This window comes from Diachasmimorpha longicaudata, chromosome 9 (assembly GCF_034640455.1).
Source record: "Diachasmimorpha longicaudata isolate KC_UGA_2023 chromosome 9, iyDiaLong2, whole genome shotgun sequence".
In the NCBI taxonomy this organism is placed as follows: Eukaryota; Metazoa; Arthropoda; class Insecta; order Hymenoptera; family Braconidae; genus Diachasmimorpha; species Diachasmimorpha longicaudata.
In genome coordinates, this window is record NC_087233.1 from 3,547,995 (window position 1) to 3,566,280 (window position 18,286).

Here is an 18,286-nt window from a genome sequence, read left to right on the forward strand (position 1 = left end):
GTACCAAATTTGAAGTCGAGAAGAAATTAAATATTCTTGTTATTCCGATGAATGATAGGAACTTCAATTCTGAAGAAGTTCTATTTCTTTCGATGAAATCAATCTCAGGAAAGTGATAACTGGTGTTCATTGCAGAATCACTTTAGTCAGAAAATTAAGAAACTAATGACAGATGGTCTAAATGAAATTCTCTTGGTAATATTTTTTTCGATGAATGTAGTAGTGTAGTAGTGTTGCAGTGAGAATATTGTGTCGATCCCCCACTGGTCAAGTTCTCCCTCAATATTTGTATATTCGTTACGTCGAAATTTCATTGCAACCAGTGAAGTTTTTTGTATTTTTTGGTTGAAAAAAACGAGGGATTACATTCGTTAGAAGGAAGAACTGGCGCTCTGCCATTTCAATCTGGTGAATTCTGGGGAAGATGTCGAGATCTCAATTCACCGTTGCAAATGGAATAGCCAGAGATGGTCAGAATTATCCGGGAAATTTCAATTGAAATGATTTTCAATTTTTTATAATTGACCGAACAAATGTTCCTTAATAAATTAAAATTTTTCATTGAGAAAATACAGATTCCAAGTCGATAGTAATTAACTTGAAAAATTAATAAATTTAATAAACTAAAATCATTCATTCAAAGATTTCAAATTTCAATTTTTTTAGTAATTAATCGAAAAAACGTTACTTAATAAAATAAAATGTTTTAGTTAAACAGTTCAAGTTCTAAATTGTCAAAAATTAATCAAAAAATCGTTAGTTAATCAGATAAAATTTTTCAGTTAACAAATTAAATTTCTACATTGTCAAAAATTAATCAAAAAAGTGTTCGTTAATGAATTAAAATATTTTACCAAACGAAATTAACTACTAAATTTTCACTAATTGATTCTCCAGAATTTTCCTAACAAAGATTTAAGAAAATTTCCATCCGTGTTATCATTTCAATATAAATTTAATAATAATTCTTATTTTAACCTACACATAGATAAAGTCAAAATACATTTTTCACTTTCGGTAAAAAAAATTACCACCAGGGCAATTAATTCATCAGTCAACCGTTAGACGAAAATACCCGAAAACTCCCCCATTTCTCCGATATTTCAAATGCTCTAAAAAAACAATACCCCTCGAAAAAAAAAAAATCCACTCGCAGTAATCCTCAGTAAGGGTTATAACACACGTACAGGGATTGGTTTCGGCCAAAAGCTCTCATGCGGTTCGCCGAGTAACCCATATATCTATTCTGTTTCTCTTTCTCACTGGTAGCCACCCTTTTCTTCTCGTCTCTACCCCATCGGGATTGAATACCTTTCCAAGCTTCAGCCCTACGATACCTCCGAGGGGGTTTTCGGCCCTCGAGAGAGATGCATTTTTACGACACGAGGATTACCGGATGCCAACTGAGGATGAGCACAGGTAAAGTCGAAGGAGGATGTGGAAAATAAGGCATTCAATTCGAGTGCAATGTGTTTCAACAGCAGTTCCATCTCCATTCAATCTTGGAAAATAAATAAAAAACTTTTTTTTAAATATTCCACATTTTTTTCATCTAATATTTATATTCCCAACAATTAAAGTTCTATATAAAGAGCGTCATTTAGACGATTTTTCCTGTAATTATCGATGCGAACAGCAAAAAAAATGCCAGGAAAATCTCGTGATTAAGTAAAAATTACGGAAATTTAGGAGTTTAATAAATTATTGGTACTAATAACATATTGATAATACGGGAATTTTATTAAATATTGGAGTCTGTGAGCAATATCATTCACCAAAGATTTGATCTCCATTAAATTTTGGAAAGTACATGAAATTAAATAAACATTAAAAAAAATTGAAAACAAATGTTCGAACATTTTGTCTTTTAATATTTATATTCTCAAGAATTAAAGTTGTATGATAAGTCCATTAGTCAGACGATTTCTCCTGTAATTATCAACGCGAAGAGCGAAAAATATGCGGGGAGAATGTCGTCGTCAGGTGAAAATGACGAAATTTTAAGAAATAAAATATTAGTAATAATAGTACATTAGTGATGCGGGATTTTCATTAAATATTGGAGAGTCCTTAAGCAATATGGTTCCCCAAAGGCTTAATCTCCTTGGAACGTTGGAAAATAAACGTAATTAATTTACCATTAAGAAATATTTTTAAAAAGTGCCCTAAATTTTTTTTCTTCTAATAGTTATATTCTCAAGAGTTGAAATTGCGTAGAAAGTGCGTCATTCAGACGATTTTTCGTATAATTGTCCTCCCAAATAGCGAAAAATATCCAGCGAAAATTTCGTCGTCAAGTGAAAACGACATAATTTTAGCAAATAAATTAGTAACAATAAAAAAATTGATGCTACGGTATTTTCACTAAATATTGAACTCCGGACCAATATGTTTCACCAAAGACTTAATTTCAGTTAAAGTCCCATGAATCCATAATAATAAAAAAATTCTCTAACATGAAAATTGAAAGTAAATAATAAAACAAATTTATGAAAATATTTATTTTGCCAAAATTAATACAAAAAAAAACAAATAACGGACTGAAAAAAAGATTTGCCGGTGAACAAATCCTAAAAAATTAGTGATTTATAGTTTTTATTGAATATTCATTTTCGCGAGCGATGAGAAATGTCAAATATCACGTTGATTTTCATCTTGGTCAGTCTGATACATATGCAATCGTTTCCCTGAACAGCCGGGCGTCCCGGGGCTGCGCGATTATCGAATATATCCCTTCTTTTCCTCGAGCTCACTCCGTCTCCTGTCGCCTCAAAATTTCCATTATTTTCTTGAAAAAAAAAACCTCCGAAGGCCCCTGAAAATATATTTCACCTCCTCGAGCGGCGAACCAAGTCCCCTGGGCACCAAAAAAGGCCCCGTCTCCCCTCGGGCCCCACAATATTTTCCTCATTGAGAGCCACGACCTGAATCCTTAACTCTAACGACACAAATATATTGAAAATTGTTAAATTAATAATTACCTCGCTTGGACGTACTGTCAGTGGTGCTAATAAATCCAGGTACGGCAATCACGAGAACAAAAAGTCCACAATGTACCCAAAACATGTTTATGTCTTAACAACATTGTTCAATTCCATATTACATAACGAGCGTTAATCACTGACGTTACAACATTTATTGTCCAGTTGGACAGTATCGATTAATTTATTATAAATATCTCCTGTCAACTTTGAATTAGTATGAGCACGATGCCATCTGTGACAATGACAATGACAATGATGATGATGATCTTCCACGAATACCGTGAACCGCATAATAAAAAACTTTTGGTCCTTCTTTATTATTCCATTTTATTCTCAATTTTTCATTTTACCATTTAACGATGAAAACAGACGACAAAATTATTTATCCGATATTTTATCATTCAATTTATCGATTCAAATGTCCTTTAACCACGTCAATATGTTTTTCAAATTTTTACAAACTTCCTCGAACGGCCCATCGCCGGCACGAGCCCGGAATGTCCCATTTTTTAAATTTTCGACTGACAAAAATTTACTGAAAAATCAGTTCCTTTACCGCAGGGAATGAAAAAAAAAATTATTAGTTTATCGCGTTTAACAAACTGTTATTGGTTATTCACGAGTTATCAACGTCGCATGAAGAAGAAGTAGCAGCTGTAAACGGATACGATAACTTCGTTACGAATGCAATTTCGATGTATCTTATCGTTATCAAATAAGATTTATCAATAAAAAAAAAAATTTCGCGAAATAATTATTCACGCCACGGCTGCCATCTTCTTCCTCCGGTGGATGTCTAAAGTATGAAAATATTTGCGGGATATATCCCTACCCCCGTGGACAATCGCGTCGGGTGGGGGGTGGGACAGACAAGGGGCGGCCAAGGGGATGGGGGGGGGGGTGAGTTTGTGAGGACAAGCAGCTGCCGCGGGGGAGGGGGGAGACGAGAGTTGAGCCTAGGATCCAGGCTCGTGGTACATTGCTGTTGTGCTGAATTTACCCCTCTTCCATCCCAACCCCTCACCACCCCCACCACCCACCCTAGTTCCTGGCCTTCTCGCGGCGCCGATTTTCATCCCTCTTACGCTCCAGCCCCTCATCTCCTGTGTTACCGTGGCCGCAAGCGCGAGACCGAGCCACACGTACCGACTGACACTTTAACACACAGGCCACCACCCACCGTTCACCACCCTTATCGATTTCTCCGCCATTTTGCCGCTGCGGAGCGAGCGGTGGCGGCGAGAAGGAAGAAGAGGAGGAGGAGGAGGAGAGGATGAGGAGGAGGAGGAGGAGAGGATGAGGAGGAGGAGAAGGAGGAAGAGGAGGAGGAGGAGGGGGCGGAGGAAGAGGAGGAGGGGTTAGGGGGGGATTGACCGGGGGGCAGAATGGATCATTAAAAAAAAAAATGGAAAAATTATTATTAGCTTTTTCTCTTTCGAATTTATTCGGTGATTGAGAGGATGGGGTGAGGGGGAGGGTGAGGGAGAACGGAGGAGAAGGTGAATTTTTATGGTGAAATGATTAGACAGAAGAAAAATTCAATTAAATTTTTATTCCATTTGAGTATTAATTCAAAATTCTGAATAATTTTGAGATGAATATTCATGTTTTGCTTTGGGAAGGAGCAAATTAATTAGATGTATTTGTTAGTTAGTTTTTTAATCGTTTAAATGAGGAAATTTACAGATTTTTATAGGGGAATTTGAAATTTAATTATTTTGGTTTTTGTTTAGAAATCGAAAAAATTGTGTGATGGTGTGAATTCATGGAAAAAATTGGAAATTATGTTCCTGGGCAGCTGCTGCGGATGTTGTTCATCCCCCAATCGCCACCCCTTTACCCCCTTCGCCCCTCAGTTATGGAGAAGTCGGGAAAATTCAAATACGAAATATGAAATATGAAAAAAATTGGGAAAATATTAATTTTCTTGGGTGGTCCATTTTGCCCCAGCCTGGTCTATGTGTACATGTATGTACTCGATTTTCATCTATCTCTCTTATGTCAGCCAAGCCTCACCCGGCTATTGCCAACACAACCAACTCGGGGAATCAATAAAACCGCCCTCTGAAGGTAGTCGACAGTGGAATTGACTGAATTCACTTCGTCTGATGCTGGGGATTTCCTCTCCAATGACGTCTTCCCGTCGCTTCTCCCCGTCGTCTCTCGTCACTCGTAGCACAACTTGCGTAATCGTGTACCACCGGGGGGATAAAAAAAGAAATTGATGTTCTTGGGTTGCACCCCTTGGCGGATCGTCGGGGGAGAACTGGGAGTTTACGTCCTGGGGAATTTCTGGTTGTCTAGGGAATTTGTCGGACCTCCAGGAGTGGTCAGGACTGTTAGACTGGCGTTTCTGGAACCCCGGGGGGTTTATTTGTTTGTTAATTTATTCACTCGCAGATTTTTTATTTATTTTTCGTTTGGTAAATTACGGGAGGAGAATTTTACGTACCTCCGGGGGATCTTCGTCGGGAAAAATCCAGAATTGTGGGAATAATAATAATTAATTGAGCATGTGGGGAAAATATTGATAAACATTCGGGGGATGAGAAGGGGAAATTTATTTGTTGAAAATTCAGTGAAAATAGGGGATCGGAAGTGGAGTTATTTGAGTCCGATTGTTTTGATGGGATTTTTTTTTATTTAACTGATGTAATGAGACTTTCAATGCTCAGAATTTTAATTAAGTTTTGAACTAAATTGCTTTTAAGTTTATGAAAAATATATAGAAAATATAAATGAATATTATATATATATTATTTATTTTTGGGAATGGAAATTGGGCCAATTGAATTTTCGATTCATCTTGGGAACTCAATGAAGCTAATTAATCAATTAAATAATTTTTCAGGAGGAACCATCATCGAATGTTCAACATATTGAAAATTCAAGAGAAAATTGAGTGTTTTCCCCAACGAATAAATTTATTTAACAAATATTAGTGGCGAAGGGGTAACCCGAGATGAGTCAGTTTCGACCATCGATCAGTTTTTAATAAATATCTCGGAATCCAAGCAAGATGCGAAAAGTTTTGATAGAACCTTTTTTGTAGACAAACTTTAGTACTACAAAAAATGTTATTACAAAAATTTCGCTATCTGCCTTAGATCCGGAGATATTATCGAAAAACTCGAGTGATAGAGGAGTCGACGTGCCAATCAAACTATATTTTTTAATATAAATTTTCCCGAACGAATTCCTTTATTTATATTTTTCAAAATACCCCTATGGAATATCTTTCTTCATATCAACTCTATTTATCCATATCAACTATATTTATTTTACTCACCGAGTCGTCGTCCCCCGATAAAATTTACCCTTTACCAATTTTTTATTTTAATTTATTGTATTTATTTTGTTTTCCTTTCTCTTTCTTTCAACTTACATAAACTTTTCCATAACACTCGCTGACACACTCATACATACGTCAGTCACTCACGCTCGCAAATTCATTTCATTTTTTTTTCCTTCAAGGGTGAGATCCGATCGAGTTAATGTGGCTAGCATATAAATAGATATATATCAAGTGTGTGACGTGTGAGCAACGTTCGAAAAATCTTACAACTATTCCTCTTCACCCAAATTACCTCTGCCTCCATCTTCGCATCGTTATTGAAGATTTTTTTTTTTTTTAATGTACCATTTTTCTTTTGTTAGTAGAAAAAGAAAATGTGAAAATTTATGTACACGGGTTTGCTGAAAGGAACGATCCATCTCAATAAAATATTAATGGAATAATCGTTTACTGAAAGTCCACTGAGAAAATCTAATTGAAAAATTCACTCTCAATCAAGGGAAATAATGGAAAAATATTTTTTTTTATTCGTTAGGATCAACGCTTTACGTTTTTTTTTTTCAAATTAATTTAAGAACGATCATCGAGCTTGTTTCGATGATCGATTATTAATTGTTCAAGGCTAGTCTTATCTAGGGATCGATTAATGTATAATTTCTTGGCTAACATCTATCCATTTTTTTTTTATTCATCCTGTTTATTATTACGTTTTATTTAGTTCTTATAAACTCTTAATCGGCTAAATGATTGAAAAATCCGCCTCGAATTGCACCTAGTTCTTACAACTCCCTTAATATCGCCGCAGATGCACGTGCTCTCGATATAAATACGCATTTTAATTTGTTGTTATTTTCCAGATTTTTTTATTCCCTTATCAGCTGTCTTTCATTATCACCTATTCATTATTTATTTTCCGTTAATTATTATTATTATTCAGTACTACCTACTAACAAAGTGCGCGATGACAACGTCTGTGTTCTCGCGCCTTTAGGTGTGCGTTACTTGTTCATTTTTTTTTTTATTCCATTTCTGAACGCCTCACACTAGCTTATTACGTGTCTGATGTTAATGAGTATATCAGTGAGGGATGCAACAATAGAATGGATAATTGATGGAAATTAAAATGGTAATTTTCGTCGTTAATAATTGTTGAGCATCACACCCAGATGATTATCATCGGTAATTAGAGCTTGAGGTTTTAAGGTTGTTGTCATGCGACAGTCTCTGTAGAAAGTTTATGCGATGTTGAGGGGCTTAATGCATAATGTTTTTATAGTTGATTGTGTTCATTAGGTGATTGATTGTGTCTAGTAATTAATTGATTGGGTGGAATGTATATTTTCCATTGTAACTATTTTCAATTATGTTAATTTATGAAATTTCTGTAATTATTTCGGAGGAACAAAACGGTCAATTGACCAACGGTCAATTTATTTTTCTGTCTTCGATGATATGGGTTCTACCCTAAACAAAAAATTTTTAAAACTATCGAGCCGTTGATTTTTAAAAAATTCTAATTCGTGAGGCTCCATTTAAATATTTGAAAAGGGCCTCAAATAAAAAAAAAAATTCTGTCTCAAGTTCAAGACAGACCATTTCAAACGGAGAGTGATTTTATACACTTCCGGCTATTTTGAAAAATATTCACTGTAAAAATTTCAACAAAAACTGTCGAGTGAATTTTTTACAAGACAACAACCTTAATTTAAAAAATTCCATGACATGCATTCACTCGTTTTTCAACGCTCCTCGCCCCACTTATACCTTTTTTTGTCTTTGATGTACAGAATTGGCAATATTTTATCTATGTACTGGCTTCACTCTCCTATGTATTCATTCTTCGAACGTGATTTGTTCTTACGCAGATGTACAACAGAAAATAAATGCGGACATTGAATTTTTTTCTTTTGAAAATTCAGTGCGTCCCTGGATTTTTTAGTTTCTCTCAGTGCTGATGCAACAATGTGCACGATTGAGGAAGGGACGATGTTAGAAAAGACTCAGATTATTTTCAAATGAACCGAGAATGTCGTTTCAGTTCTGTAACTGAGGAAAATAACTCGTGTCGCCCGACGCGTTGACTTATTCCACTTTTTTTTTTTAAACATCGACCATTTTCGAAGACTTGCAAATGCATATTTGACACATAACGATTTTTCAAGTCTCAGATTATTTTCGAATGAACGAAGAATTTTTTTTCAGATCAGTAATTGAAAAAATTAACTCGTGTCTCGCGTAACGTTGACTTGTTTCACTTTAAAAAAAAACCAACGCCAATTTTCAAAGACGTGGAAATGTATTATTGACACATAATGGTTCTCCATATCTGAGATTATTTTTGAATGAATAGAATTTTTTTTCAATTCATTAAAAAAAATTAAAGAAAATTTATTGCGTCTCCCGTGACGTTGACTTGTTCCACTCGTTTCAAAAAAATTAACATCAATTTTCAAAGACTTGGAAATGTATTATTGACACATAATGATTCTCCACATCTCAGATTATTTTCGAATGAACAGAGATTTTTTTTCAGTTCACTAAAGAAAATTAAATGAAATTTCTCGCGTCTCCCATCGCGTTGACTTGTTCCACTCGTTTAAAAAAAATTATCGGTAATTTTTACCGGAATCTCTCGAAGACTTTAAAATGCATTGTTGGCACATAATGATTCTCTACGTCTTGAGTTTCTATCACTTGATTTCTTGGCACTCATATTTCAATTTTAAATACATTTTAAACCGTTGATGTCATTTATCCCGTCATTATCTCCCTCATCGTCCTCTTTTACCCCTCAGACCCATCAACTGACAGTGAATTGCTACTAGGATAATACGCGTACAATATTTAGAAATAGAAATTTATTAAAATTGCAAACTTTTCATACTTGCCACTGGTAATATTATATTTCGTTCTTCGGTCATATTTCCCATCAGCAATTGTTCATTAGTTTCAGAGGGCCGCGAAGGCTCTTCGATTTCGTCACCGACATTACCAATCAATCGAGTTCATAAATTATCATCGATTTTTCCTCATTTTATCACGCCCTTGTCGCCCCAGAGAGGAATTTAATTAGAATGAATTTAACAAAATAACGAAGGGTCCCATAAGACTGGAAAAATAATTCCTTCGTACACTCTCTCCTCTCTAAAAATTAACAAACAATAAAATTTATCCCATAAAGTTTTAAACAGAAACAATATCTTCGGAGACAAATGTCTGACGAGTCGTTGACTCGCGATAGTTCATTTATCTCGTTACAGGGGATTAAATCTATTTATGTGACATAGTTCATATATAAATATCTCATTCGTTCACATCCAACAACAAAATGTGATGCGACGCGTTGCGTTAACATTGAGTTGAAATCGTATGCAATCATTTTTTTTTCCAAAACGCATGTGAAAAAACATTATTAAAAATTTTTTTAATCAACTATTATGAAATGCTCGCCTCCATTTCAACAAGTTATCGCACATTCCGGGCCCAATTACATTTACGATAATTCTCTGCTTTACCCATTATGAGTTTCGATTGACGTACATTGACAGAAATAATTATTTTTATTGAGATATCGTTTCTTGAGAGCAATTATCAATTACTAAAATTATTTTGAAATTTATGGGATCCTATGGAGAAGGTCAATAATTATTGAGATATTTTTTTTGAGAAGTTGCATCAATTACTAAAATTAAATTGAAAAATATAAGTTATTATCGGGGATATCAATAATTTGTCTATGACTTATAATGACTTGAATCAGATAAAACAGCTCTTGGAGACGAGTCATATGTATTCATCAAGAAAATAAAAAAGTTGATTTTTTTTAACGTAATGTGATGTCGGCCTAAACAATTTTTTACTCTTTTAAATTAATAAAAAGTTTATACTCATGAAATAAATACATCAATGAGTAAATTAACTGTAAATTAACAAACACAAGACAGTGAGCACATCCTCTGATTCTGCCCCAAATTGAACAATGAGAGGTCAATACTCTTGACAGAATTATGGAAACTCAAAATACCAAATAACAGTCCACTCTGTTAAAATTAACAAACTCAAAAGTACTCAGAACCTGACACAAATTAGTTATAAAGACAGGGCAATATATAGTCCCATTCAATGTAATTAAACATCTCGTATAAGTAAATTCACAGTGTAAATAAATCATGTAGATTTGAGCACTTTAAACAATAAGAAAAAAGTGCACCAAGGAATTACCAGAAAAAATAAATCTTGTTAACAAATCAAATGCTCTCGTCATCCCAATAAATAAAAGCGATAAAATTTCAATTCTGAAGAACTTCAATTTCTTTTAATCAAATCAATTTGAGATAAGCCATAACTACTGTTCATTGATGACTCATTAAAAACTTTCAACGCCACAATAGTCAACTCAAGTAAAATTCTCTCAATAAAATTAATTTTCTCCATCGGTGTACGTCAACGCAGTGAAATCATAAATTCAAAAACAATCACATGTTCGTGAGGAGGTGATTTTCCAATGAATTGTGATTCAATGTGATCTCTATGATATACGTAATTGATTCGATACTCGTTCCAACCCCGATGACAAATCAAATGATGATTGAATCCACTATCATCATCTCACTTCTCTCTTCTAACGCTTCATTATTTATCCTCACAATCCGTTGTCTAATTTTTTGTTTCACAATTTTCCATTAATTGTTAGCTATTTATTATTTTTTTAATCTCTCTTTTAAGATAGGGCAGTGTCGTGGACGGTTACGGAGAGCATCCGTATCCCAAAAAATGTTTCCTACAAGTATACATACTATTCAATAAGTACATATTCAACAACCGTCTTTAGATCTAATGTTTATAATGTTTTTTCCTCATCATCTCATGTTTATCGTATTTACTTTATTATGATGAATTGTTATCAACTCCTGACTCGTGAAAAATTCCTAGTAACAGAGGTTGCAATATCATTCTACGTTTTCCCTTTAAAAAAATGCAAATGATAAATCAAAACAACAACAGAGAATTATTTATGCTCATTTGCTCTGCTCCAACTTCGATTAAAAATCATCACAAACATTAATCAGTGTTTTCTTTCAATTTTTAATGATCGAGTAGAAAGTTGGAGGCAAGATGAAACAATGTTACAATGCTAGCTAATTTGTTTTATTGTTTATTTATTTTTTTACTCTTTAAAAACGATAATTATTAAAGTCTATTCTCTTCCTCCTCCTCGTTATCCTCATTATTTTCGTCAGACTCTTCTTTATATCCCGGATGCTCACTCATAACGTAATAACTATCATTGTAACTAATTCCGACTTCGGTCAGCACATCACCTCGTATAATAGCTTTGATGGTCCAATTGTAACATTCCTCGCTCTCACTTTCACGATCGAGTCTCTCAACATCAAGTATTTTGGAGCTCAATCTCTCCAATATAATTCCAATGTCTTTGATACTTAAGTGATGTTTTTGATTAACATTTAACTGATCAATGAGTAATAAAAATTTTTCCGATGTCTCAAATTCATCCTCCATAATTGTATTCTCAGTTTCAGATTCCGAACTATCATGCTCCTGATAATGATTGTGATGCTGCATGTGAAATGTTGAATTACGTGGTGATGATTCTTCATCAGTTGTATCACGAAATCTAACGTGTCCCTTCACCATACCCGGACGTCTGGTGCCATCTGATAATGATGATGGTGGCTGTGGTGATGGTGTTTGTGTCTGGGTTTGTTGCTGATGTTGATCACGCTGGGCAGCATGTTGATCCTGAATTGGTGATGTTGCTACGGATTTGTGTACCGCAATTCTACGTCCTTCTTCGTGGAGTGCACAGCAGTGAAAATCACATTCACTTGGACCATCATCAGCACCATTAACTGGACTACCATTTCGTATTGGTTGATGGATACGATTTGAGCATTCTGGTGTGTGGATATGAATGGTGGTACTTTCGAATGAATTAGTTCCCTGTTTGACAAGACCCCTTGTCATTCCATGATGTTGTTGTTGTTGCGGTTGTTGCTGCTGTTGCTGTTGCTGTGATGATGGTAATTGTGTTGTTATTGATCCGTAGGAACTATTACTCTGACTAGTGAATCTCTTTGGCACTATGTCGTCATGATTTATCACAGTTATTTGGGGACTACTGTAACGTGGTGCTAGTAGCTCACCGTGGCTTGATTTATCGTAACTCAATTTATCCAGACTTGTCTGTATCACCAGTGATGGACGTTGATTACTTAAATCGTTTTTTTTTGTTGGTGAATATTTTGAACTTACTGGATCACCTTTTTGCTGTTGTACTGTTGCCTGTTGGGGCTGGGATTGGGTATGATGGCTTGCATTTGTGGAACGCTGGTCCCAATGGAGTACCACGGTAATACGTCCCTTGTTGTCCATGATCTTCCACGAGGGTGTCTCATCGTGCAATTCTAATGCATGAATTGTTTCACAGACTATTTTCGGTATTGCCGATATGGCTGAAATTTAGAGGAAATCATTGTCATTGGTTTTTTTTAGGATGGGTCAAGTTGGTCTACCTCTGGGTTATTTTGACCTTTGGGTTTATTTTATTTAGAGAATTAGTGATTTTTTAACACATTTATTTCTTGTTGAGAAATAATAGAAATTGTTTGCCGAACCGTTGATTGTATTTTACGAATTTTTGAAAAATTCTGTGATTTTCATAATTCTGAGGATCCAAAATTTGAATTTTTCAGTTTGAATGAGGAAATTGGTGGTTCTGTCAAAAGGCACTGTGTTGAGTTGTGATTCTTTAATTTTTGTTTGATAAATAGAAACGATAATTAAATTGAGGAGATAATTACGATTCCAGGCACGATCGAATTTTTTAGAAATTCTGGGGAGTTTTCGACAATCTTTGAATTTTCTAAAAGGGTAGAGCTACTTAAAAAATGATTTTAGGGATTGGATGTTTACTAAATAAATGATGCAATTGATCAGCATTGAAAAAGTTTGAAATTTAGGGAAAATAAAATTGCGTGAGTTATTAATTAATTATTGCGCTTTTTCTCTCATTTAATTTTACTCTTGAACAATTAAAGTAGGTCTACCCTCAGGTGAGTAGTTTACCGACCGGATATGATGGTTTTAAAAATTTTTAACTATCAAATTTGACAACTGATTGTTAAGTAAAATTCGAAAAAATTCATACACAGTGAAAATTATCTCAATTAAACTTCTTATAAACAAAAATAGAATTTGTTTTCCAACCTATGGATAATTTTCTACAAATGTCAAAAAAATCCTCGTTGTTTTTACTTCCAACGACTGAACATTCCGATTTTAATATTCGACTACAACGCAAATGTTGATTTTATTTAAAAAAACCTACGATTCCAACGATTTTTTATAATAATCGATAATCTCCGAATTTACAAAAAGACCAGAGCTACCTCAATGGTATCCCACTACCATTTGCATACCTTCTTGAAATTAATTTACCCTCAACAGACCCCACCGACCCGAAATCAAACTACTCAATGAACCCTGACACCTTAACGTATCAATATCCCTCCGCACCTCTCGTTTATTTCGTTACGATATTTTTTAAACAAATAAAATCGTGTACCTGCGCGAATAATGTCCACCCCAGTTGGACACCATCTCTCGCCGTGCCTCAGGAGCAATAGTATTGTATTATTAGCTAGGGTCTTGAAGTATTCACCGTCCTCGACCTGCGTTCCATCAGACTCCAATACCAGGCTCACGTTCTCATTCTGCGGCACGCCCAATTTCTCCTTACCTGTCAACAGTCACTATATATATCATTTTTTCCCCTAGATTTTCTTATTTAAAACTAGAATTTACGAAATGTACCAACAACCTTCGGGTGTCCCTTCATTTTTAGTTATAAACAATTGGTTTGTGTACAATTTAAATCATCGAAATCTTCGATATCAAACAAGCCACATATAATATATAATATACAATATATAATATATAATATATAATATATAATATGTAATACCCCAGCCCACATAATCTAGACATTAAATTTCAGTGAAACCAGACAATTCGTAATTTAAAAAAATTCACAACAATTATCTATCGAAAAATTTGAATAAAATTTTTTTGAAAAATATCTTTTAATGTAAAAAAGAAACCCTTAAATTTTACCTCTGTGTACAAGTTCCTCGAAATTGCCAACAACGAGACCCTTCCTCACATTACGCCAGCTGTCCCATATCTTGAAAGGTCTTTTGTTCCGTAACTCCTTAAAAATAATGACATCAGTATAATCTAATATTGAACGTAATAAACTAAAAAGACAATTGATAATAATAATATTAAAAAAATGTCCTTGGTCTGAGAATAACAACGAGCACGAGACCAGCGGTATCAGATAATCGGCCGATGTGTTAAATGGAGTGTTGATAGCAGGTCAACGGAAAGTTAATTTACCCTGAATCCTCAACGCGTACTAGTCGATATTGCCTGTGCACTTTCACAATTATGCGGTCATATGCGCTTGCAAAAAACATTGCAGATAAAAAAATGTTAATTATGTTTTTCATTCAACGTCTCGGCAATAATATTTATGAATAAAATTTCTCCGCATAATTATACGTTTCGGATAATTACTCGAATAGGGAAATTACTTGGGACAGCGCAATCACTTTACTTGAATAATTATTCGAGTAAAGAATTGAAAATTTAAAAAATTGAATGTTGACAGTAATTAAAGATCAATAATTATTGGCAGGATTTGTCGGAACATTGTGGACCACAAATAATTCTCCACGTTTTCATTTTTTATTTATATTCCGCCTTAATGATTGGATAATTGTGTGAACTTGTTGACCCTCCCAACGGCGCGAAGCCACTTGTCTGACAATAGGTTGACACCCTCTCCTTGCACCACGACCTTAACCACTTTTTCACTCTCTTTAACCCATCACAATTCCGATAAAAATTCAATAAAAAAACCCTCCCCAACCCCTTGATGATAATCCCAATTTTCACTGACTAATCATCAAGTTATGCACTTGATTCAATTAATTCCGTCATCAACAACTGAATTTTACCACTCCATCGTCGTCGATACACCGAATTATCATCTGAACTTCACTCCTCCTCCCTCCCCCTTCGCCGCGTAATCAGTAAATATCAGCTAAAAATCACTGGACTCGGGAGTTAAATGAATAAATACACCCGTTGGGGATGGGAATTATGTTTGGCTCGGTCCACGTTTTTTAACAGGGCGGCGGTAAGGTACCTTGTGCGCATGCGTAGCCGCAACTTATGGTCGAAAACACTGACCTAATTCAATCATTCTTGAAAGGAACAGCAAGCCCCGGTAAATTGTAAGATGCCACTGATAAAAATGTCCCATAGCAAGTGACCGTTTTAATTATCTCCGTTCATTATGCATCTCAAGAAATACGTGGAAGGGGTGGTGTGAGGGTGGGGGTGGGAAATTATGAAAAAAAAAAATTTTTTTTTACGGATGTGAATTTTTTTGTTCTCGCAAAAAATGGAGGGGTGCGCACATATATGTATATACACACTTATGTACATATGCACATATGTACATATATGGATACATAGGTACACATGGACATACATAAATGTAACATATATGCATATGGATGTGTGTATATATGCATAGGTATGATATATATGTGCATGTGTGAGTACATATGTATCATGTATGTATATATGATTATGTATATAGATATTGCAGTAGCAGAAGAAGAGAGACAAGGGCCACAGACCGAAGGAGGTTGCTGTCCCCGATATCCTAGGCCACCCACACCCTCATTTATCCCCTCTCCATCCCCTTCCGTTCAATCAGGGAACTCGAACAGCCGCCGTGTCACGGGGTCATCTACCAGGCGAGTAAAACTGGGTCACGTTGAATATTTGGAACAGGGTGTATATCCGGTGTATATGATTCCCACCCCTTCGATGAATTACCCCAATTGACTGGTAAAATGACACTGAAAATTTCCTCAATCGGCGAATAATACTTTTTAAAAAATAATAATAAAATAAATAATTCATTTAATTTATTACCTCTCTTGCCATTACGTCATATCCCAGGAGGGCCAAGGGACCGTCCCACTTTGGCACGTTATTAGTTATGAAAAATGTTATTTAACCCCGGTGATGTCATTATTTGTTAGTTAGGTTTTTTTCGATGATTTTTCATCCCCCGGATTATCATTATTCGGTGGGGGTTGTGATGATTTTTCAATATTTATCACTTGACGGTTAAGTTGGGTGAATTAACAATACTCGGGGGTGATTATAGACCAAAAAGAGGGAGTCTCACTACCCCTTCTTTTTTTTTTAATGAAATACCGACGACAACGCCACCCGCAATGCCACTGCACACATAGTTAACTAATCACAGGTCTATTTCTAGAGAACAGTCTGTCGAAAATCATTGAATAATGGGGATGATACTTGGGGGTTGGAAGGGGAAACCTGGAAAATAAATTCGACAAATTAAATTTAATGCTCAGTCACTCACACACAGACAGACAGACGCACATGTACTGAATTAAAGTTGACAGTGAGGGGGTGGAGGGTGAAATGGGGGATTGTACGACACTGCGACGTAATTTTGGGTGATATTTGGGGGACGGAGGGGGGATTTTTCTGAGGAGAAATTGAAAGATTTTGCCCAGCAACCCCTCTATCCACTACCGCCACCACCGTCCACCCCCGGCAATAGCAGCAGAGGTGAGAGAAGCTGCTGTCGTTTTTCCTTTTTTTTTCTTTCTCTCTTCTGTCGAAATCTCCTCCTCCCCCTTCCCTTCACCCACAGGGCGGCACTCCAGCCTCCCTCACCCCCTGAATTGTAAACTAAAAATTGAAATATAAATTTTTTTTTTCAGGAAAATTTTATCTTCACTTTTGGGACGTTATTCGGGAATTTTTTCGATGCCACCACCACCGCACCCCTCCACCACAACTCAACCGACGAACCCTCCGTCGACGACGTTCGTGCGTCGTGTGTGATAACGAGTGAAAGCAACGACTGAGTCTTGATATCAGCGCCCCCTTCAGCTTTTTCACTCGTTTTCTCTCCACTTTTTCCTTATTTATTTATTTTTTATTTATATTCGAAATATTTTTATCTCGTGTACGAGCTTTTTTCAGAAAAAAAAAGCTCAGCCTCCGCTCACTCGAGGAATTCCACTGACGGGGGGAGAATTTCACATACTTGGGGATGTCGCAGACATGTCTAATGATTTATCATCAGAATTGTCAACTTCTGTTGGTGAATTTTTCATCGATCCCCAACCGACCGTTTGCCAATGTTGACACTAATGTTTTGCCAATTTTTTTCGACTTTCATTCCCTGATTTTAACTGGTGCTTCTTCATTTTTGTCGTTTCACTCCATCTAATTATTAATTTGCTATCACGTCTCGGGTTATCATTTCCCGTTATTTTTAATGCAACAATGGGGTGACTGGGAAAATTTATTTATCGTTAATTTATCGGATTTTATCACACGATTCTGTGGTGTAAAACTGAGGTAACTGTGCCGGTGGTACTTACTGCGACGAATCCGGGAAATTTCTACAGATCGATCTCACCGGGGGCGCACGAACCGTTACCGCACATGAATGTAGGAGGTGAAGACAGGGGGATGTTTCTTGGGGTAGGAAATGGAGGATTTTGTCAGACTGGATCAGGAGGACTTGAATAAAATTGTGTAAATAATTTTTTTCATCGAACACTTGTGATTATTCTTCCCAAAATTATTGTTTAAATTATTTTTTTGTTTATTCCGGTTACAATTATTTATTTACATTTTTTCATTGTTAGCACGTGGACAATTGACGATTGTACGACAATTTTATTTTATTTAATTAATTTAAACAGTTCATTTCACCGATGTGAAGGGGATCCGAATGACAATTAATTTTATTCAACAAAAGAGGAATTAAACAATTTAATTTTTCCATTAAAAAAATGTTTTTTATGATTATTCAGTAGTGAAATTCACGAGTAATAATTTTTTTCAAACGTTG

At 35.4% G+C, this 18,286-nt stretch overlaps 2 protein-coding genes across 27 annotated transcripts in view; both read right to left on the reverse strand.

The window, feature by feature from the left end:
- The window catches only part of Mmd (mind-meld), a 55,855-nt gene extending 52,089 nt beyond the window's left edge, over positions 1 to 3,766 (reverse strand). For 19 of the 20 annotated variants that reach the window (XM_064127448.1, XM_064127430.1, XM_064127447.1 and 16 more), the window contains exon 1: positions 2,982 to 3,766. In XM_064127448.1, the coding sequence (XP_063983518.1) occupies positions 2,982 to 3,066 (85 nt within the window). In that variant the 5' untranslated portion in view covers positions 3,067 to 3,766. The remainder of the gene's footprint in view (positions 1 to 2,981) is intronic. The other variant, XM_064127429.1, reaches the window with a different exon arrangement.
- A 1,976-nt stretch (positions 3,767 to 5,742) lies between these two features.
- LOC135166267 (uncharacterized) lies at positions 5,743 to 17,797 on the reverse strand. Of its 7 annotated transcripts, none has more exons than XM_064128380.1 (5): positions 15,324 to 15,546; positions 14,416 to 14,512; positions 13,868 to 14,041; positions 12,556 to 12,755; positions 5,743 to 12,486 (listed from the first exon to the last, which is right to left on the reverse strand). In XM_064128380.1, exons 1-5 carry the CDS (start codon positions 15,354 to 15,356, stop codon positions 11,470 to 11,472), a joined length of 1,521 nt encoding a protein of 506 aa, XP_063984450.1. In that variant the 5' UTR covers positions 15,357 to 15,546; the 3' UTR covers positions 5,743 to 11,469. The 7 variants fall into 7 exon arrangements, with proteins under 7 accessions (XP_063984450.1, XP_063984444.1, XP_063984449.1 ...); XM_064128379.1 differs by lacking the exon at positions 15,324 to 15,546 and adding exons at positions 16,315 to 16,728; positions 17,471 to 17,797 and having other exon boundaries at positions 5,744 to 12,755; XM_064128378.1 differs by lacking the exon at positions 15,324 to 15,546 and adding exons at positions 16,315 to 16,728; positions 17,233 to 17,797 and having other exon boundaries at positions 5,744 to 12,755.
- Positions 17,798 to 18,286: the final 489 nt, after the last annotated feature.